At 54.4% G+C, this 20755-nt stretch overlaps 1 protein-coding gene across 2 annotated transcripts; it reads right to left on the bottom strand.

Moving 5' to 3' along the window:
- Positions 1 to 133: 133 nt before the first annotated feature.
- On the bottom strand, positions 134 to 20747 carry Asic4 (acid sensing ion channel subunit family member 4). 2 transcript variants are annotated; one of them, XM_090354884.1, is made up of 10 exons: positions 20162 to 20747; positions 5555 to 5699; positions 5322 to 5449; positions 4956 to 5118; positions 4450 to 4506; positions 2611 to 2764; positions 1323 to 1414; positions 1170 to 1249; positions 794 to 898; positions 134 to 622 (listed from the first exon to the last, which is right to left on the bottom strand). In XM_090354884.1, exons 1-10 carry the CDS (start codon positions 20741 to 20743, stop codon positions 509 to 511), a joined length of 1620 nt encoding a protein of 539 aa, XP_090211010.1. In that variant the 5' UTR covers positions 20744 to 20747; the 3' UTR covers positions 134 to 508. The 2 variants fall into 2 exon arrangements, with proteins under 2 accessions (XP_090211010.1, XP_090211012.1); XM_090354886.1 differs by lacking the exon at positions 4450 to 4506.
- Positions 20748 to 20755: the final 8 nt, after the last annotated feature.

Genomic DNA, 20755 nt, shown 5'->3' with positions numbered 1-20755 from the left:
CCACCCCATGCCAAAAAGGGAGCTGGGCCTGGTCAGTGGGAAGGAGACGCCAGCCCAGCATGCCTGGAGACTAGGACTCCCCTCTCCTGCTGATGTCAGGGCTGGAACAGTGGCTGTCCCCCAGTCACCCACCCATGTAGCCCCACCCACTTACGTCTGCCCCACCCCCACCCCGTCTTCCCTTAAATATATACAAATGTACAGAGGGGCAGCCCTGCCCGGGCGGCCTCCACCTCCCCCCCCTCTTCCTCCCCTTCCTCAGGGGCCCATGCTCTGGTCTTCAGCCCTCCCCGGACACCTGGTTGGGTGTAGGGAGTGTGAACAAGAAGGACCCTGTGCAAGGCAGCCGAGTCCCAGTCAGGGAGAGCAGGACTGCGGCGGGTCCTCTGGGTGGGCACCACCCCTCCCCTCGGCCCCAGCTGCCCTGGGCCTTCTGTCCTAGGAGCAGGAGGTGAGTGAATCCTGGAGGGGTTCCAGCCTCCTGGGGTCTTGGCCACACAGCACCATCCTAGCAAGCGAAGTCTTCAAAGAGGCCCCCTGGGGGGCCGTGGGGGTGGTGGTGGTTGGGGAGCAGGCCACTGGCCCCCCCACCCTCAGCGTGGCCCCGACTTGGACAGGGGCTCTGTAAGATGAAGAGGGAGTGGGAGGAGGGGGCTCCAGTGGTGTCCGCAAGCCTCACAGCCTTCCCAGTTTCCCGAGGACCCCCCCCCCCACATTGGCTCCCTGAAGTCGGAGGTTGGAGCATTTCCGTTGTGGGGAGAGTGCAGTGACCAGGCTCGGGGCTCATCCTCACCTGCTCCTTCAGTTCCTGGAGCCCCAGTGTGGAGATGCCCCCAGTGGAGGTCCGCAGGGGCGTCTTGGGCCGGCGCCACACCCGCTTTAGCCGGTCCCAGGACACCTTGGGGATCAGGGTGGGGGAACAGCAGTAGGCTCAAGAAATGTGGAGAGATGACTTTGTGGCTCAGGAGACCCACAGTAGAGCCCCTCTGCCCATTGTCCAGGCCCAAACCCAAAGGGCTTCTGACTCCTCAGGAGCCTCCCCACCCCCCAGGCCTCTAGCTCCATCAGGAGATGTGGTAAAGCCCTGTGAGCCCCACCTTCCAGCCAACCAGGAGCACGCACGCCCCACCCCTCCACTTCCAACGCCCCGTGCCCTCCTGGCCCCTTGCCTCATAGATGTAGTCAAGGATTTCCAGCAGCGTGAGGATGCTGGCTCCGATGAACAGGCCCATCTGGCCCCCGAGGTCACCTGGGGAGCAGAGGACAGGTGAGAGGAAGCAGGCAGGGCCTGATCCACCCCGGGAAGGTGAGGCAGGGCTCACCTAGCAGAGCCGATAGGCCATAGGCTGCGCGCTGCTCCATGGCTTCGGATGTCAGGGCCTCAAAAAAGACATCTAGGACCAGGAAGTTCTCCCTGTGGAGACAGGAAGCAGGGCGCCTGAGTGGAGCCAGTCCCCACTGCAGCTGGCTGGTAGGAGTATCTACAGATCCAACTGGTTGTGACTTGAGGCTCCCCTGTGGGCTGGAGCCTCGGCTGTGTGGTAGCTTCCTAGAGGAGGAGGGGTCGCTAGGGGCCAGAAGAATAAGTTAGAACCTCTCCGGGACCTCGAGTGTTGTCTCCTGCCTCCTCCAAAGCAACCGTTTTCACATACCTGTCTAGAGCTTTCAGGGACTCTACTGTCACTCAGTTCACTCTAAAATTCCTGTTCTCCACTTTCAAGTCTGCCTGTGATCTGTTGTATGGCATCATCTTCTCCAAACTGCTTCTCTGCCACTGCTGCCTGCCTCCATCAGCTCCACACAAGTCTCGAACCTGCCTGTCTCTCTTCTCTCATCCTCTTAGGGACCCAGGTTCAGGGTCCACATGGGCCCAGCTCAAGTCTCTCCTGCTTCCTCTCAATGACCAGGGCCAGAGACTCAGGACTGCATTCACAAATGGGGCTTGTTTGAAACTGAGACATGGGTTTTCCTCTGGGACCCAGGTAATACTCAGCATTTGTTGATTGGATGCAGAATGCACAAGTCTGGGTTTAGTGGGGCCTCTCAGTTCCTCTCCCATCCACTCCATGAGTGTGGGGGGGAGGTTCGGTATTGGGGTTTAAATTGGATATGCTATCCCTTAGCTTGTACTCAAAGCTAGTTGGAAACAAGAGGTTCATGAGCTTTTCTGTCTGGGATGGTGTTGATTCTCAGATCTCAGCCTCCTGAGGAGCTGAGATTATAAGCATGAGCCACCAGCATCAGGCTCGATCCTCTGCATCTTCCACTCCAGCTGAACACTATTTCCTCAACAAGCATGAAATGGATCCCAGTTTGCAAAAGGAAAAAGATATAAAAAGTTCCAAAACGGGGGCGAGGTGGGGGGAGTCCATGCCACGACAGAGATTTGACAAGGTGCTGTGGGAACTTCAGAGGAGCAACATTTGGAACAGTTCAGCTTTCCTTGGAAGTCGACACAAGATACAACGTGAAGAATGGGTAGTTCACAGCATTCTTGGCAAGAAGACCCACCAGACCTAAAGATCCTCCCCCTCCCAGTTTCCTCCATGAGCCAGGGCTGTGGCTCTGACACTCTGCCTTGCTCCCCCCAGTTTTTAGGTAGGCACGTACCGTATGTAGGTCTCATTGCGGTTGTACTTCCTTGCCAGGTACCTGGCAGAGCCTCTGTTGGGGATCCTGACCATGGAGATTTCTTTCCCATAGCGGGTCAGGTTGCAGGGAGTGGGGCAGAAACATGGACCCTCTGAGCCCCCACCAAGGGAATCTGCAATACAGAGATACCGACTGCAGAGAGGGGGAGGGTGGTCCACGGGCCTTCCTGGCTGCAAGGAGAGCCTACGGGGGCTGTTCTGAGGCAGGCATATCTATCCACAGGGCCAGCCCTGGCACTTCCTAGAGGATGCTGTCTGTGGACCAGGAGCCAGTGCAGGCAGAATCTTCCCTTCCCCTCCCCCAGGCTCCTTCTCTCCTGCCCCCAGTCCCTTGGAACCAGGAAGCTCAGAAGGGTGTCAGAGCCCATCTGTCAGACAGAGCACACAAGGGGATAGGGAGAGGATGCTGGGAGGGAGGGATGGAGACACAGGTGGATAGATGGATGGACAGGATTCACATGCTTGGTGTGCTGGTTTTCTCTGTGTAGCCCTTCAAGTCCTCTCTCCACTCTCCTTTGCCTTGCTTCAAGCCCCAAGAGACTGATTTGTGCCCAACAACCCAGCACCTTGAGCTCTTTGCCCTCTGGCCTTGAGTTGGGCGGGATTACAGAGTGGAAGGGCAGAAGTACTAATGTATTTCTTCCCCTGCTTCCTCACTGCCAGGCTGTATGTAGATTGGCAGAGGCTCTGTTTCTCCTCTTGTGGTTACACCGCTGTCAGTCAGTCTTCTCAGGCATCCCCAGGATTCCATACGGCTTCCTTTCTTTTCTCCTTTTCGGACCAGAGTGAAGGCTTCCTGGTGTGGAGAGTTCTGTGAACTCCTCATCCTTTATGGCTCCCACAGCCCTGATCATATGTCTGTTCCTTCTCTGAACACTCAAATCACTCCTTTGATGGGTGCAGGTGGATACCAATCAGTCTTGCTAGCATCTCAAACCCATCTCAAATCCCCAGGCACTGCCACATCTGGATTACTGCAGTGAGCACATGCTTACTGAAGTAATGGTGGCATTAATAACCTCAAGTCCTACCATTCTCTTCATGGCATCAGTTCACTGTCAGAAAATCAGATGGTTTTCCTGCCATGCATTAAGCCCTTACCGGTGTCCCAGAGCCTCTTTCTCCCATGCTCTCTGCTTCCTCCCAGGCTCTCTGCTTCCAACCACAGGGACCTGGTGTGTTAGACACATATACTCTCTGGTCCCAAGGTCTTCCGCAATGCTGTCCTCACGCCTGGCCCCTATGATTCCTCCTTGCCTCCTCAGGTTGGGGCTACATGCTCCTGCCTAGAACCCTGGAGACCCTTGGATATGGATATCCAAGAACCACCATATTGTCACACAGCCCTGCTAGACTGAACACTCTTCCAAGGCAGGAATACAACATACTGTAAAGATCTGAAAAAAAAATCAATCAGTGGATGGTTGGGTGGATAGGTGGATGGATGGATGGGTAAGATGCAGATCAGGTAAGACCCCGGGACAGACAGGGTTTGCCCTATCTGTACTCATAGCCAGCATTTTCCCCAGGACCCAGAGAGAAATCACCGACTGTCCTTTCTCAGAGAAGGTAAGCTCAACTCTTCATCCGAGCTGGGGGCTGTGTGCAATCCCTCACAGCCGTCCTCATCTACCAAGGTGCCTATACTTGTAAGGGCCCTCAGACCCCCTGAGATGTGAGATACAGGGTTCAACCCCAGAACTCTCCAGGAAGAGATTGGTAGAAGAGACAAGACAGTGAGGAGGAGGGTATACGAGACAGTGATGGAGAGGTAGGGAGGGAGGGAGGCAGCACGGACCCAATATGTGGTCAGCACACTCGATGTAGATATTTGGTGGGCAGATGGTCTCATTGCCTGAAAGGAGAGAAGATTATTCCTGAGATCTTTCTCCCTCTCCCTCACCACACAGCCAGGTATGGCATGCACACAAAGGTGCGTGTTTATTTCACATCTGAACTCACTCATGCATATAAGCATGAACATTCATGCATGGACATATACCCAAAAACAGATACACAATACATACACACATTTCTATTCATGCATTTGAACACACGCCTATGACTCCCCCAAATCTATAAGCACAGATGTATATATTACCATGCCCAGAGGCATGCACTCCCAAACGCATATACAAAAACATGCATAAAATCCCAAACATAGTCACAAACACACTCTCCTAGGTAAGACAGATACACACATTGTACACATGCACCGGTTGGGGCAGACAAGCAATACTGTATCTCTAGAGGCTCTGGAACCTGGCAGACTGGCACAGAGAACTGGTTGGGTGAGAGGCCCACCTGGCATGTGCACCATCCTGCAGTGGCAGCGTTGAAGCACGGCTTCCTTTTCACAGCGCAGCCGGCAGGCAGACACACTGTAGGCTGAGTAGCCCTGAAGTTCAGGCTCCCTGAGTTCACTCTCTGCCCGGCAGTTTCCCCAGGGCTGGGGTAGGTAGGTTAACTGCAGAGGCAGGGTATAAGAAGTCCTGGTGAAGGGTCAAGCTGGGCCTGCAGCTTCTTCATCCCTAGCACGGCCTTTGGCCTGTTGGGCTGAGAACTTCTGAAGGGAGATAGATCCGGCCAGCATCCTTCTGGGCATGGAGGCCTGCCCCATTCCCAAGCCAGGCCCAAGCCCAACTTTGGAGGGGAGAGAAGGATGCTCACCCGCTGTTCCTGGCAGGACACAAAGGTCTGGAAGCCTGGGGACACGCCAAACCCCAGCTGGTGGATGTAGGGAGGCTCCTCCTGGCTATGAATCTGCACCCGGATGCCTGCCTCAAATGATGTCTCATCTGCACAACAGAGAGGAGGGCCTTTGGAAACATATCCCAAGTGGAGGGTCTAAGCCTCAGGTCCTAGTACCTAGACTGGACCTTGTCCCTCCCTAATGTGCTTACTTGTTTCCCTCCAGATGGGTAGGTACTCCTCCTGCTGGATGTCCAGCATGATCTCCAGGCCACTGCCCATGCCTCCTGCCCGGCTGGGCAGTGAGCTCTGTGGATCCGCGTTGAAGGTGTAGCACTTTCCATAGCGAGTGTAGACCTGGGGAGAGGTGGCCAGAGATGGGGAAGGGAGAGAGAAAGTATGAGTGGCAGAACTCATGATAACTTCCCAAATCCTTCCCCCCCCTTCCCCACTCTCCTCTCAATAAAGAATCTGACTATTCCTACCTTGTTATTCAAGTCAAGACCCCTAAATTGTCTTACTCTCACATCCAATGCAACAGTGAATCCCTGGCAATTCTACTTCTGAAATCGAATCTATCCACTTCCCTTCTATTTCCAGTGATGCTCTCCCACCATCGTCTCCTAAACTTGTCAAGCAGTCAGAACACTTTTGGACACAATCAAGTCACCTGCTGGATTTATGACTGTCTTCAATACCCTCAAATTTACATGGTAAGATTTACTTTTAAGAAACAGCAATGGGAGCCAGACACTGGTGGCTCATGCCTGTAATTCTAGTTTCTCAGGAAGCTGTGATCTGAGGTTTGCCGTTTAAAGCAGGAAAGTCTGCGAGACTCGTATCTCCAATGAATCCCTCATCAGAAGACAGAAGGGATGACAAAAAACCCTAAGGGACAGTGTCTAAGCCCTAAGTTCAAGCCCCAGTACCAGTATTAAAAAAATAGTTTCTTGTTTGCCTGAATAGGAAATCAAATTTCTTCCCTAGTCCAAAGCTGTCCATAAGATGAAACATTTGCCTCCCTTTTCTGCTCCTTCTCCACCCCCAGATCAGAAGCAAAAATCAAACAAATCAAACAGCTGGTGCTCCTTTCCTCCTCGGCCTTCATCATTTTTGTTTCTGGTCCTGGAATGCCTCTCTCCTCCTGGCAGAGCCCCAATTTTAGTGATACTTCCTGCCATACACCTGGGTGCATGGCAGGAAAAGAAGTTGTTCATTTCCTCTGCTCCCTTGTCTCCCATCCATTTCCTCTGCTCAACTACACGCTGCACAGAAGCATGTAGTTGCCTGGTGAACCTAACCCCTGTTCCAGTTGGGGGCCCAGGGGTCACTTGCCTGAAGCCTTTCTCCATTTACAGAGTTCTCCAAAATGGACACCAGATGGCGCTGGTGCCCTAGAGATGAGAGTCCAGGCACTGGCTGGGAATTGCCTGGGGGACTTGAGCAGCAGCTGGGTTGGGAGTGGGGTTGAAAGAGAGGGGAGAGGCAGATTCTAGTTCCCTCCGCCTGTCAGGCTCACCGCCAAAGGGACAAGCCCCTGGGTCAAAGCCATCACAAGCAGCAACTTCCCTTGGGGCAAGGGGTCAGTGCACTCAATCACTCCTACCCCCCACCTCCCCCTCCCCTCTCCTCTCCTGGGGAACAAAAAAAATGCTGAGGCCTCGCAGGAAGCTGTGTGGAGGCTCAGCTGCAAAGGGAGGAGCAGGAGGATGAGGCTGGGCTGAGGGCAGTGAAGGGCAGAATCCTGAGCCCATCCAAGGGACCTCAGAGAGAATCTTGTGGGGCAGGGTGAAGGCGTCCTGGGCTGGGCCACCCACCCAGCCTCTATTCCAGAAGCCCTAACCCTGATCCCCCCACACTCATCACTCAGTCGCCCTGCCTCCTAGTCCAGAAACAAAACCATATGCAGAACAAGCATGACGTTTACAGAACATGACATCTACAGCTGTCCCATTTCTTCTACACAGCACACCACCTTTCAAGCAGTTTCATGCTCTCTGTTCTGGCAGAGGAGATTGCAGCTCAGAGGTATAGTAACTTGTTCAAGCCGAACACACACTTAGTGAGCCAGTGCAGCTCTTCCACACACCAGGCTGTAGCTGCTCACACAATCTGGCCGCCACTCCTCACCCAAAGCCTGTCTTCCAGTCTCCCTGTCTCTCTTCTTCCCCATTCCTCTCCATATCTGCTGCTTTTCAACTGTTCACTTGCCTCCTCATCAGTAGCACTCCTGTCCCAGTCTGTGCCCTCCCTGCTGCAGACAGGGGCAGTAATCACAGACAACAGGCGGTGTGCTGATCATGCAAAATGACCCACTGAGTCCATACATCTGCCTTGAGGTTAGGTTATCTACCCATTCTACAGACAAGGAAATCAAGGTTCAGAGAATTAAGTGGGTTTGCCAAGGTTCTTCAAACCCTAAGGTAAACACAAATCACCTGGATACCTTTTTTTTTAAGTGTTGACTTTGGTTTAATAATAGATAGATGTGAGTAGAAAGGGCTGGGATTGTGTTTCTAACAACCTGTAGATCCATGGACCACACATTGAATAAAAAGGCAGTAGACAGGGGTGGAGGGGGGTTGGGTGGAGGGTAATGGGGACCAAGACATGTGAAAGGGTATCAATGTATGTGAATTAATGCACCTTCTATCTGGCAAATATCATGTAACACTTTTATTAATTACAATAAAATATATATTTTTAAAAAGGCAGTAGACATAGGTATAGGAGTCCAGTAAGACAGCCAGGCTCCAGGCCTGTATTTTCACAGCTAGGAAATATACCCACATTTACAAAACTCTCAAAGTACCGAACCTCATCTTCATTCAGGCCAGGAAAGATGGTGGAATCAGCTCCTGCCCATGCAGCTGACTTTGGGCGCACACTCGAGTTGTGAGGCTCATGGAGGCCGGGACTGCTCAATGGGCCCACTCATGAGCTTTCCACTCAGGTCCTTGGGCGCTCACACCACCTTAGTGGAGCCTTGAGGACAGCTCAGCTTTACCCATGTGATCCAGAATTCCCCGAGGCTAGGAATCTTGCTTTCCTGTTGGCATCCCCAGAACCCAGGGAGATTCACAGAAGGAGGGGTAGAAGAAGGGGTAGAAGGAAAATAAATACTGCTCAACACCTCAGCTTTGGGCCAGGGCCTCTGACAGGTGCTTTTCATCTATCTTTCTCCTTGGAGCCTCCAAAGGAAGCCACAGGAGGTAATTAGGTATCATTGCCCTTCTGTTTAATGATGAGGTCACTGAAGCCCAGAGAAGGAAAGGGGCATGACAAAGAGTGCACAGCAAGGAAAGGACAGGAGATTCAGAGAAGAGACCTTCCCACATAGGAAAGCAGAGGTGTCAATAAAACACCTGGTGGGTGGTCAGGATGATTCTCAGAGGCCTGAATCAGGGTGATGCAGTACAGAAGTGTGAGTTTATATTCCAGGGTAGGGGGGAGGAAGGAAGAGAAGGAGAGAGATGGAGAGAGACAAGAGATCCTGCCTGCTCCTGAATAGCAAATCTGGACGGGAATGATTGCCTGGCACAGGTGTCCCAGAAGTGGCTGGGGCGGTGGGGGTGGACACATGAGGTGAGTGGAAACAGTGCAGGTCTTAGGAGGGAATACTCTGTAGGATGTAGACAGCACAGACTGGGAGGACTGGGCCATCTGCACAGCCCTAGTCAGGCCCCACTGCTGGGCAGAGCACACTGTTGCCCCGGAGACAGTCCCTGGCCCCTGCATCCATCATGGAGCCAGCCGCTGGCTCCTAAGTGGCAGAACTCGGGTGGCAGCACAGCCAGCAGCTTCTTCCATGGAGACGGCACGGCTGTTCAGCCACAAGGTCCCACTGGTTGTCCACTGCTCCCTCCCTACGGACTGGCCCTGGCCAGGAAGGAGGGTATATGTGCAGGAGCTAAAAGTCTGGGGCCAATCACAGACAAGGGAGGTTCCCATAGCAGAGGGCCATTTCCAGATCATCTCTGCCCCTGGATTCTGCCCCCATCTCAGATCAACAGCACTTCCTTGGGCTGGTCCACCCTCCCCTCTGCCTTGGCTCATGCTCCTGGCCCGGGCCTGTGTGGGCTCCTAGAGCCCCTCAAGACTGAGGGCAAACAGCTTCTAGAGAAGATCCCCTTGGATTCTCCTCCACTTTCCTGGTGGCTAACGCTTACTCTGCCTGTCCCTCTCTGACCACCTCTCCTCTTAGCACCTGATCAGCTTTGTCTCTCCAGGGCTTCTTATCTACCCCTGGCCTATCTGTTCCTGGCACTTGATAGACTGTCCCTCTGGATGCTGTTTCTCTGCCCCTGGCTCTCTGTCAGACCATCAGTCTGGCTCTGTCTTTCTCTTCCATTTCCTGGATCCCATTCCACTAACACACACACACACACACACACACACACACACACACACACACACACACACACACACACACACGCTGCCGTGAGCATCTCTACCACACTCTCTTTCCTCTTTGTCCATCCATTAGCTTGGGTGTCTAGTCTTTGTCTCATTCTCCTCCTAGACTTCTCCCCAGGCCCCCCTGTTCCCAGATGCCTCTCCTTTTTTTTCCTTCCCCACTCTCTGGGTCTGCTAGAGACAATGATCAGGAGATGGGGAGAGATCTGTCCAGTGCTTGCTTCCCTGAGCGATGACTTCTCTCAGCCCCCTGAGCTCCATCTATCCACAGCCCCCATTTCCGCAGAAAGCTCACTCTGCCTGGCTGCCTGGCTTTCTCCCTGAGCCCTCCTGGCCCCTCTGCCTCCTGCAGTGACAGAACCCATGGGGTTAATAGGCAATTAACGGGGCCAGGGCTCTGAGCTGTGGGAAGAGAGGGCCCTGGGCCTCCAGGAGATAAGAAGCAGCCAGGAGCACTGAAGACCAGGCTGGGCTAATCCCATAGCTAATCTGCATCCTGGGCTTTATCTCCACTGCCTTCTGGCACCCTGTTTCTGCCAAGACTGTGGCACCATCCTCCCACCCTACTTTTCCATGGGTGGGTGTCTCCTTCCCCCTGCTTCTCCTTTGTTGGGGTCTACCCCATGCCTCTCAAGCTTCTTGGAATGAATTCCTTTCACCTTGCACTGCTCTGAGCCAGTGGAATAGGGGTGCATCTTCATCCTGACTGGACTGTGATGAGCACCCTGTGACTCCCATTCCCAGGCCCTGGCTTTACTCCGGGGTCACCCAGTGTCCAGGCTCAAAGCCTCCTTCTCTCCTTTTACAGAGTAGCAGAGGAAGGAAGATGGTAGCAACTCAAAACCCTTGGCTGTCTGCTCTAAGCAGAGCATCAAGGTCACTGAGACCAGCCCCTCGTGTCGTACAAGGGTTGGAACAGAAGCTTGATTGTAACCAGCACCATGCCCAAGGGCACACATGTGAAAAGGACAAATTCCGTACTGGAACCCAGGTCTCCGCCCCCACCAGCCCCAACATTCTCCTGATTTCACCCTCTTTGAATCATTCCAACCCAGTCTCACCACTCATAGACTGTGATCTTAGGTTTTGCTAAAGTGATTTATCAGCAACTCAGGACCTCAGTTTCCTCATCGGTCAAATGGAAACACAAATTCTTGCCTGAGTTATTTCAAGGTGTAGTTTTAAGGCACACAAGATAAAGCAGCCCCCCACGTTCAGTGGTGTACATCTGTAGTCAGGGCGACTCAGAATGTTGGGATGAGGATTCACCTGAGCCCAGCCTGAAGCCAGCCAGAAAAACACAATGAAATCCCATCGGAAACCGAAACGCATGCCAGGTGTTGCCAGTGGTTCACACCTATAATCCTAGCTACTGAGGGGGCTGAGATCTGAGGATCTCAGTTCAAGCCAGATAGGGCAGAAAAGTCTGTGAGACCTTTATCTTTCATTACTCACCCAGCCCCCTCCAAAAAAAGAGCCAGAAATGGTGTTGTGACTCGAAGTGGTAGAGGGTTAGCCTTGCGTACAAAAACTAAACTTGTCTTGAGTGCCCAACAAGCTTCTTAAGCCTCAGTTTGCACCTCTGCAAAAGTCTGGCAATTCCTCCTTGGATTAGGACTGGAATTAGGGTGATGGTACAGCAAGGGCACAGAGAAAGGATCCCATTTGGGGAAAGGACTTGCCAAGATGGCAGACCTATTCCCATGCTCCGTGGTAAAGGCTCTCTGTTCAACTTGGGAGCTGCTCAGAGCATGGTCAGAGCCCTGGTCCTCCTTTCTCACCCATGAAATGGGAATAAAACTACGTAAGTACATGTTAGTAATAGCTTCTCTAGGCCAGGCCGAGTCTTGGGTATTTTACCTAAATTTACTTAACAGCCAGGCACCAGTAGCTCACTCTTGTAATCTAACTATTCAGGAGGCTGAGATCTGAGGATCATAGTCTGAAGCCAACTCAGACAGGATAGTCCATGAGGCTCTTATGGCCAATTAACTATCAAAAATCCAGAAGTGGAGCTATGGTTCAAGTGGTAAAACACTACACAACAATAGCAAAAGCAGTGTGGGCTCAAATCTGAACCAACTTGAATTAAGCCTTGCGTTCTAGGGCTACAAGTCAATAAATAATTTCTTTTTTTTTTTTTTTTGCCAGTCCTGGGCTTGAGCTCAGGGCTTGAGCACTGTCCTTGGACTTTCTCAAGGCTATCACTCTACCACTTGAGCCTCAGCACCACTTCTGGCTTTTTGCTATGTATGTGGGGTACCGAGGAATTGAGCCTGGGTCTTCGTGCATGCTAGGGAAGCACTCTACCAATAGGCCAAACTCCCAGCCCCCAGATAAATAATTTCTTACCACCACCACACACACACACACACAGTGTATTTTTCATTCCACAGAAGAGATAATGGAGGCACAGGGAGGGCAAGGAGTCAGTGTCACGTAGAGTGGCAGAGCCAGGGTGGAGGTGGGGGTGTTCAAATGACATATATGGCCAATGTCATTGGTAGAGCCTGTACATTGTGTCACCGCGCTGGTGACTGGTGCTGGGTTTATGTGTAGGACCAAAGTAGTCTCTGCCTCTAGGACTTTACTGCCTGGTGTGGAGGCATGCATTCATTCAAAAAGTGTTTATTGAGCACCTACACTAGGTGCCAGGCATGTGCTAAGTGCCAAGTCTACAAGCAGGAACAAAACACACAAATCCAACATTCGCACAAATAGATGTTACTGGCTGCGATCCACAGCTAGGATAGAGAGCCCCAGCCAAGGCCTTCCATGGCAGAACAGGGGTTGGAAGTTCAGGGAAAGCTGCTTTGAGCAAGCCAGGAAGGACCAAAAGCAGTGCCACAATCAAGACAAGGAGCACACAAGATGCCTCCTTCCCCCCCTGGGGGGGGGGAGGCCTGGCTAATAAGGGGGGGAAGGGGGACTACAAAATTGTCAGCACAGTTCCCCCAATCAGCGCAGGGAGGGAGAAGGGTGAAGTGTGGGGACATGTAAATGTGCAAACAGCAGAGGAAGGGCAGGTGGGGGGCGCTTAGGCCGCGGCTGGAGACAGAGGTGGGGGCCGCCCTCCTCCAGGCCACAGGCCACGGGGCGTGCGCAGCCTTCCCAGGCCCCGAGGGGAAGGCAGGCCTCGGGGACCCAGGTAAACCGTCCACAGTGCTTTCACGTAGCCACCGCTCAGGCTTTCCTAGACCCTAGAAAGTGCATTTTGCCGGCGAGAATATCTTTAATTGGTACCTAAGGCCTTCCCGCACAGGCCAGCCCCTCGCAGCCAAGTTGTGGTTCCGAGTTTTGCCTAGGGCGCGGAGCGCACACTCCCAGCAGGCTGGCGGGCGGGGGGCTCTAGGCGTCGGGGATGCGGGGGACCTGACCGGGGTGCGCCGTTGGGAACCCCGATCTCCTACATCGCGACTCCCCCCCCCGCCCTGGGTGGCACCGGTCTGGCCACCCTCTAGGCGAGGCCGCACCCACCAGCCGCGCTCAGCACGCGCAGGTCCCGCGCCCTCCTGCGGGGCAGGCATCCGTCACCGCGCCCTCCCTCTGTCTCCGCCCGGCCTCGGCTCCCCTCCCCGGGTTCGCCTCATTTGCATTCCCTCGGCTCCCGGCTCCTCGGCAAAGTGACCTCCGCGCGCACAGCAGCGCCAGAGGCTTCCACGGCGGCGGTGGAGGGGGACACCGCGCCCACCGCACCGCCTTGGCCGCCGCGGCGGGGGTGGGGGGTGGGAGGAGGACGGGAAGAGCCCAGACAATGCGCGGGGAGGGCCCGAAGGTGATGGATGCGGGGCCGGGTGTAGCTGGCGGGCTGGGAATCGCCAAATGATCTAGTGGTGCGGAAGGGTGCTGAGAGACTCGCGCATGCTTTGAACCCGGGACCTCGGATCCCCAGTCCGGAGGGAGTGAGATGTGGCAGTCAGCTCCAGGCCTGGGAAGCTACGTTCCAGAAAACCCTCAGCCTGCAACAACTCCCCCCCCCACCCCCATACCTTCCCACCAGCACCCCGATGGGGAGGCGCCACGCCGCAGAGCTGTCGCACAGGGGGAGTAGGGTCCCCAACATTGCAGTGGGGGGGGGTGTGCAACCCCCCCCAGGCCCTGCTCCCCTGGCCTGCGAGCAGCCTCCCCTCCCCCTGCTTGGTATTTACACCTTTCACACATTTGTAAGCTATTATCCTGTCCACGCTTAGTCACCGCTGAGCCAAGCGCCACGGATTTAGCTCCTTTAATCTTTCCTCCTAAATCAATCCTCCATTTCCCCTTAATCATGCCGTGGCTCCTCTCTGAACTCTCGCTGCTGCCACGGCTGCCGCAAGCCCAGGCCTATCCCTCTGGAACTGCTCCCCCCACCCCCCAAAGCCGCTGTCCCAAGGGCACTGTGAGCGCTGGGGGGTGGGGAGGGGGCTGCAAATCCAGCCCCCGCCCAGGGCAGGCACACTTCCTCTGCCTAGACAACGCACAGCATCGCGGCCTTCCTGTTCCCGCCTGCCCCCCCCATGCCCACCCACCCCCACCTGGGTGGCTGCAACCGTGATTTCCCCAAGGGCAACAACGAAAACCGTTTTCAGACGACTGGGAGAGCAGGGCTGGCGTCCACCCGGAGGTCGCCCTCTCCTGTCCTCCGCGTGACTGTCCATCTCCCCCCCCAACACACTCCACCCGGATCTCTGGAGGCTCCACGACCCCCTCCCCCTCCCTCTGCACAGGAGAGTCCAGTGGCGTCTGGCCTTGGCCAGGGCGTCGTTCTCAGTTGCCCTGGGACCCTTTTCTGCCTCCCTAGGGGCGGTGCTTTCTGCCCTCCTCTCTTCCCCCCCCCCCCTTGCAGGAGGCAGGCCTGCTCCCACCACAAGAGGGAGCGGTTTCCTCCCCAGTAAACAGAAGGGCAGGGATGGGGGGGGTCCAGAAAGGAGCACCCCAGGGAGGAGGGAAGGACAAGAGAGAGAAGGTAAGTGAGGGCCATTTCTTCAGATGCTAATCAGCCTCTTCCGGCAGTGCCACAAGAAGCTGTGCTGATAATGAGCCCAGCTCGGAGCTGATTCCTGATTAATGAAGAGGCCACAGGACGGCTGAGTGGGGGGCCCTGTGGGGCTTGTCCCTCATGAGCCTCCCCACTGTCCTCTATCACAGTCATCCTCTCTGCCCTTCCCTGAGGGCACACTGCCCACAGCTCCCTCCACCAACTCCACTGCCATAGAGGTGGGAGCCAGCGCGCCCCCTTCAGGAGGGCCTGAGGAGCAGCGGCCACTGCCGGGGAAGCGGTGGGCAGGGCACTGGGTTCTGAGACCTCGGCTGCAGGCCACCTTCAGTCTTCCAAAACCAGGGGAAACTTCATTGAAATAAGCCAGGTTTGCAGCTTCTGTGACCAAAGCGGAGACCAGCAAACCCTGGACACCCTCACATAGGACTGGAGAAGCAGTCGACACTTCAGGGCCTTCCTCAGACCTGTGCACTGTGTGCCCTTAGTGACACGACCCACTCAACTCCTTGAAGGCACGACCAACCTAAACTGGATGTTGAATTAAATGCACTCAAGGTCCACATCTTAGGAGAAGATGAGACCAGAGGGTTTAGAGGCACGGACAGAGAATAAGGGACTTAATTAAGCCATCTAGTAAATGAGAGACTTGGACCAACCAGGACAAGAACCCCTCCCAGGGTCACAGAGCCCTTAGACCTAATGGCAAAAGTATGGAATTGGGAGAGAGCACAGAGCAGCGTCCTAAGGCCAACCAAGAGCAAGGGGCGGGGGTAGGGGCAGAGACTCAGTACTAATGTGACTGTACCAGGTAGGAAAAAAGGCTGGAGTAGAGGGTGCAGATTGCCTTGGAGCCCCACATTGGGGACTGAGGTAGAGGGAGACTTCAGGGCTTTTTCCTGTGGTCCCCCTTGCCTCTGAGCTGTCCTGAGTGGCGGCTGGGTAGGACTGGGAGGGGAGAGAAGAGGGCAGGGAGGGGGGGGACTGCCCAGCTGGAAGAGGCCTTGTCTAATTGTGCCTGATTAGTAGAGAGGAAGAGAACAGGGCGAGTGATTAATAGTCACGGCAGTCTCCAGTGTGTGGGGAAGGAGTGTCGGGAGGGGGAGGGAAGCCTGAGTGCCAAGAGGGGATACAGACAGGAGGCGCCCACAAGGTGCTGTCCTCCTGCTGTACTGCGGGGGGAAATACCAGGACCCCTGGGGACCCTGTGAAGAGAGAGCTCATCATACCTCTGCCTCCTCCGGGAGTCAGTCTCTCCCACCCCCGTGTCTTAATTTTCCAGACAGTGGAATGGAAGAGACCAAGGTTGTGGCTATACCTGGGGGGAAAGGTATCTTTGCTTACCAAGTGTTCCCAGACACCCCTGGTCATAGGCCTCATACTCAGCTTAGTTGGCCTAGCCCAACAGCAGACAACCAAGTTCCAATCACAGCTGGCAGCCAACCCCTATGTCCTTGGTCCCGACTGTAAATTCCAGCTCTGTCCCAGCCAGACATTCTGTACCTCATTCCTAAGATCATGGAGAGCTAAACTGTCCAGGACAGCAGCCACCAGCACCTGTCCCTAATCCCATTTCAAATGCTCTACAGCCACGGTAGCTAGCAACCCCACAGGACATGTTTACACACATAAGCGTGTGCACCTTCCTGGACATACGCATGCCTAGTTGGAAGGGTTAGGTAGAACAATAGGGGAGAATGAGAAAGCTCTAACAGCACAAAGGAGGCTGTGGGCTAGAGTCACAAAAGAGAAGACTAGGTAATGGAGATCAGAGGTCAAAACCAGTGCATGGCATTGAAAATGGTCAGGTTCCAGATAGCCAGGAGCTGGGGTGGTGGCATTATAACAGCTGACACTTACAAGCCTGCATTTTATGTGTATGCCAGTCCACATCCTAAGCTCTTTACAGGTCTCTCTTTAATCCTCATGACAACCCCAAATGTTTAGGTTCTCATATCCTATCTAATGAACACAAAAACTGAGGCTTCCCCAAGGCCACACAGCTGAAGGAGTAGTGTTGAGGTTCAGAATTTATACTATACCTGTTCAGTGTATAGTCCCAGCTGAGAGGAGATGGTGAAATTTAGGACTACCATTGCATTGTACAAGTAAAGAAATGAAGACTAGGGAGAAAGAGTGATTTCTGCCTTCTGGTAAGTGGGCAGGCCCAGAATGAACCAAGGTGGGGAAAGTAGAGCCAGGACTTGGAGCACAGGGTTGGGGGAAGCTGGTGATAGTAGGGAGTCAGGGAGGGAGAGCTGTCTACCAAGGAATATAGGTGATGGTAAGAGTAGGAGGTAAGGTAGGAGTGGCTTAGTGTGAGACTAGCAGGAAGAGAAAAAGAAGAGCTGGAGGGTTGAGTGGAGGAGAGCAGGGTATGGAGACAGAGAGAACCTCTTTCACCCAGCACCCTCTCCTTTCTTTCTTCCCTCCCTCCTCTCCAAATCTTGGCCAGTCTGCCTCATCTCTTAAGCTTCTTCAGACTTCTTCAGGCCAGAATGGCACCCCCGCCTCTCTCTCTACTCAGGCTCTTACCAGCCATGTACCTCATATGGCAATTAATCCTGGCACCTTATGACACTGCTTGCATGGCTGATTAACTCTTGCATGGTTGCTTAAGCTTTTGAGAATCTCTGTCCCTGCTCTATCACAAGATTGTAGGCAGCCTGAGGACAGGGGCTGGGGACTAGAGACTCTCTCTCTCTCTCTCTCTCTCTCTCTCTCTCTCTCTCTCTCTCTCTCTCTCTCTCTCTCTCTCTCTCTCTCTCTCCTGTCCTCCTAGATCCTAGCAAGTCCTCCACACATAGTAGGTTATAAGAACCCCATGCTGAATGGCGGCTGACTGAGAGCCAATGAAGGGATATTTGGGAGTGTGATTGCAGTGGTAACAGAGGCAAGAGCAGCAGCTTAGGGGACTGGGGGAGGGCATATTACCCAGAGTAAAAATAGGCTGGAAAATGTGACATTTATTAACTTGGATTCCGGAGGAAAGGTCACAGCAGAGTGGGGAGTGGGAAGGAGGAAACAGGGAAACCAACAGAAAACACTAACCGCCCAGCACTGAAGGCTGTCTGTCTCGGTCACTGGCCATTTCACCACTCATTTCCTGGCAGGTTGTCCCCACATATCAGGGCTCACATACCCATCTCCCTACCAAAGACTGCCACATCCACATCACGGACTCCCCAAGAACCTCATGTTCTTTACAGAGACTTCGTGTCTTCACGTCCCTGTCCAGGCTCACCTCTTCCCCACTGCTGTGGGTATGGCCCATCCCAGCCTTCATGTCCAGCAGACCCAACCAGTCTGATGGATCAAGGGAGTGTTACACTCAGCAAATGAGGGGGTGGTGTAGGCAAGTCTAAACCGGGGATGAGGGATCAGAGGCCCCCCAAAGGACTAGAATTCTGTCCCCCAGTGCATGCTTTACTCCTACCTGCATCATCCTGCCACAGCACACAGCCCCAGAGCTGAGACCACAAACTCCCACTCTCCCTGTCCAGCTCCAGCATATCAAAGTGCTTATGGGAAATACACCTCTACTCCTCCCAGCCTTCCCCAGGATTCCCAGAGACTCCAGCTTGACCAGGAGATTCCCAGTCCCTGTGTCCTCCTTCCCTGAAGCTGGCAGGAACCCTTGGTCTTCCTCCCTTTACTTCTTCACCCCCTCCATCTCGTCCTCCACCCACATGTGTCATTACCCTTTCCCTTTTCCTGCCCACCCCCAATCAGGGCCTGATATACAAACTCCGGCTCAGAGACACAAAGACCCCATTGATTTCTGCCAGAGCAGCACCTGCTGAGACTGCCCCCCCTACACTCAACACAGAGGGGTGAGGCTATAAGAAGAAGCCCAGGGATCCTAAAAGCTACATTCACACTTCATCCCACACCTCTTCTGTGGGTACCCTCTCAGCCCTGGCTTTGGGGGACAGTGGTTTTTTTTTTTTTTTCCTCCAGAAGATAGGTTATATAGCTGGACAACAAGCAGAAATCTGCCCTCCCTGACTCTGCTTCTGATACAGTCCTTTCCCTCCTGCCCCTCTGTTTCCATCTAACTCCCTAGCCCCCCCACCTGACACAGCAGCAGGCATAGTGGGGGTCAGGAACCTGGTTGGCACCTGTTTCCTGGTGACACTGAAGCCTGAAGCCGTAAGTGAGTGAACATGAGCCTGGAGGATAGAGGCTGAGCCCCAAGGAGGAAAAGCCCCCATTGCTGCTCGAGGCTGAGCCTGAGTGGATACCACATTAACACCATACATCTGCACAGGCTTGGTGCAACGGTGATAAGGATGAACACACACACACACACACACAATGCTAAGAGTCAATAGGGGACTGGGGACAGGCATCTGAAGTCCCATGAAAAATAGCCTCTGACATGGGTGAGTGGAACCTGGATAGACAGAAGGGATATAAGACACACACCCCTAGAACACACACCTGACTGTGGTAGGTGTGCAGGAGACAGCAGCCAGAGCTGACACTTGTGTTTGTGTGCTTGTGTTTACAGTGACAAGAGGATGGTGCCCATTCCCCAAATGGAGAATGGGGGAACAGTGGCTGGGGTAGGCAGTGTGTTATGAGCTGGGATGGCATCCAGTGTGACCCCATCCTTAGCAACTAGGAGCTGGGAAATGGGCATAGACACGAGTAGCAATCTGGACATGTGTGTGTGCAGCTGTGCATCTGAGTGCAGTGATGGGGACAGAGTGTGTATGGGTAACTGTCCCCAAGCAGAAGTGTGTGTGTGTGTGTGTGTACGCACACACAAGTGTGACAGTACAGAGGGTGAGATGCACATAGAGTGAATGAGCAATTCCCAGTAGAGTCAGAACAGCAAGAATGGGGAAGGAGGGCCCAATAGCAAGCAGGAGAGGCTGGAGGAGAGCATGAAAGAGGGATGTGTGAGGGTGTTGTAAAAGGAGGGCGTGAGATACCGAGGTGGAAAAGACTGGAACCCAGTGCACATGAAGACCATCTCCATCCAGTCTGCTGGCCAGGCTAGCTCACCAGCCCTAGCCAGGCACCCCAAGACACTTCCCTTTATGTCACCTCCATTGGTGGGAAAGAAGAATCCAGCCCCCCCCCCAAAGAAAAAGAGGCCAGGATCAGAGTAAGCTTCAGTCGACCTGGCCTTGGGGTGGGCGCCAGCTTCAGGACGCCTGGGCTGGCCCCCAGGGCTTCTAGCCCTGGACCCAGGACTAAGAAGATGAGCAAGCAGCAGACTGGCCAAGTAAGCCCCTCTGAGGATCCACTGCTCTGGGATGGGAAGCCAGAGGGAAACACACCAGCTGGGGAAGACACGAGGCCTGCCTCTGGTGGCGGAAGGAAGGGAAGCCCTGTGAGGATACCCTCACGTCCCACCCCCACCCCAGCGCCAGCCTCTGGCCACCCCAGGCCAGGCAGCCCAGCTGGCAGAACTCACCACAGAGAAGTTGCTGGCGGAGCAGTGGTGCCCACTAAAGTTGCAGCTCTTGAGCATGTCGGCAAGCTGGTGGCCAGTGCGGTTGAGGATGTCTACCATGTCAGGCTCTGGGTAACGCAGGCCAGCCGCACGGTGTCCATCCCGGTCTTTGGGGGGCAACCCTGTCAGATTGGCCAGGTGGAAGATGTCAGCGTCGCTGAGTGCCGAGTGTCGGAAGCGGTTGATGTTGCAGAGGGTGACAGCCGGGAAGCCTGCCGCTGGGGCTGGGGCAGCGGGGTTCATTGCTACCAGGTGAGGGCGGGTCAGGTAGCCCCGGGCCAAGCCAGCCGCCTGATACAGGAAGGCAGCCAGTGAGGTGAGCAGGGCCAGGGCCCACAGGGTTCTTCGAAGTCCGTGGGGGCCTGGGCCACAGGCCCGGCCCAGTCCATGCAGAGTGCTGGTGCTGGCGAAGGTAGCCAGGTCCCGAGGGGCTGCTGCCCCTCGAGCAGCACCCAGAAGGCTCTGCTCATCCCCTGCCTCCTTCTCCTTAGGTTTTGCATCTTCCTCAGCAAATTTGATTTTGCACACAATCTCGATCGGCATCTGTCCCCGGCT

Source organism: Megascapheus bottae, chromosome 21, assembly GCF_031878675.1.
Source record: "Megascapheus bottae isolate mThoBot1 chromosome 21, mThoBot2.hap1, whole genome shotgun sequence".
Lineage (NCBI taxonomy): Eukaryota > Metazoa > Chordata > Mammalia > Rodentia > Geomyidae > Megascapheus > Megascapheus bottae.
The sequence above is the reverse complement of the archived record's forward strand: the minus strand, read 5'-3'. Positions and strand labels throughout refer to the sequence as shown.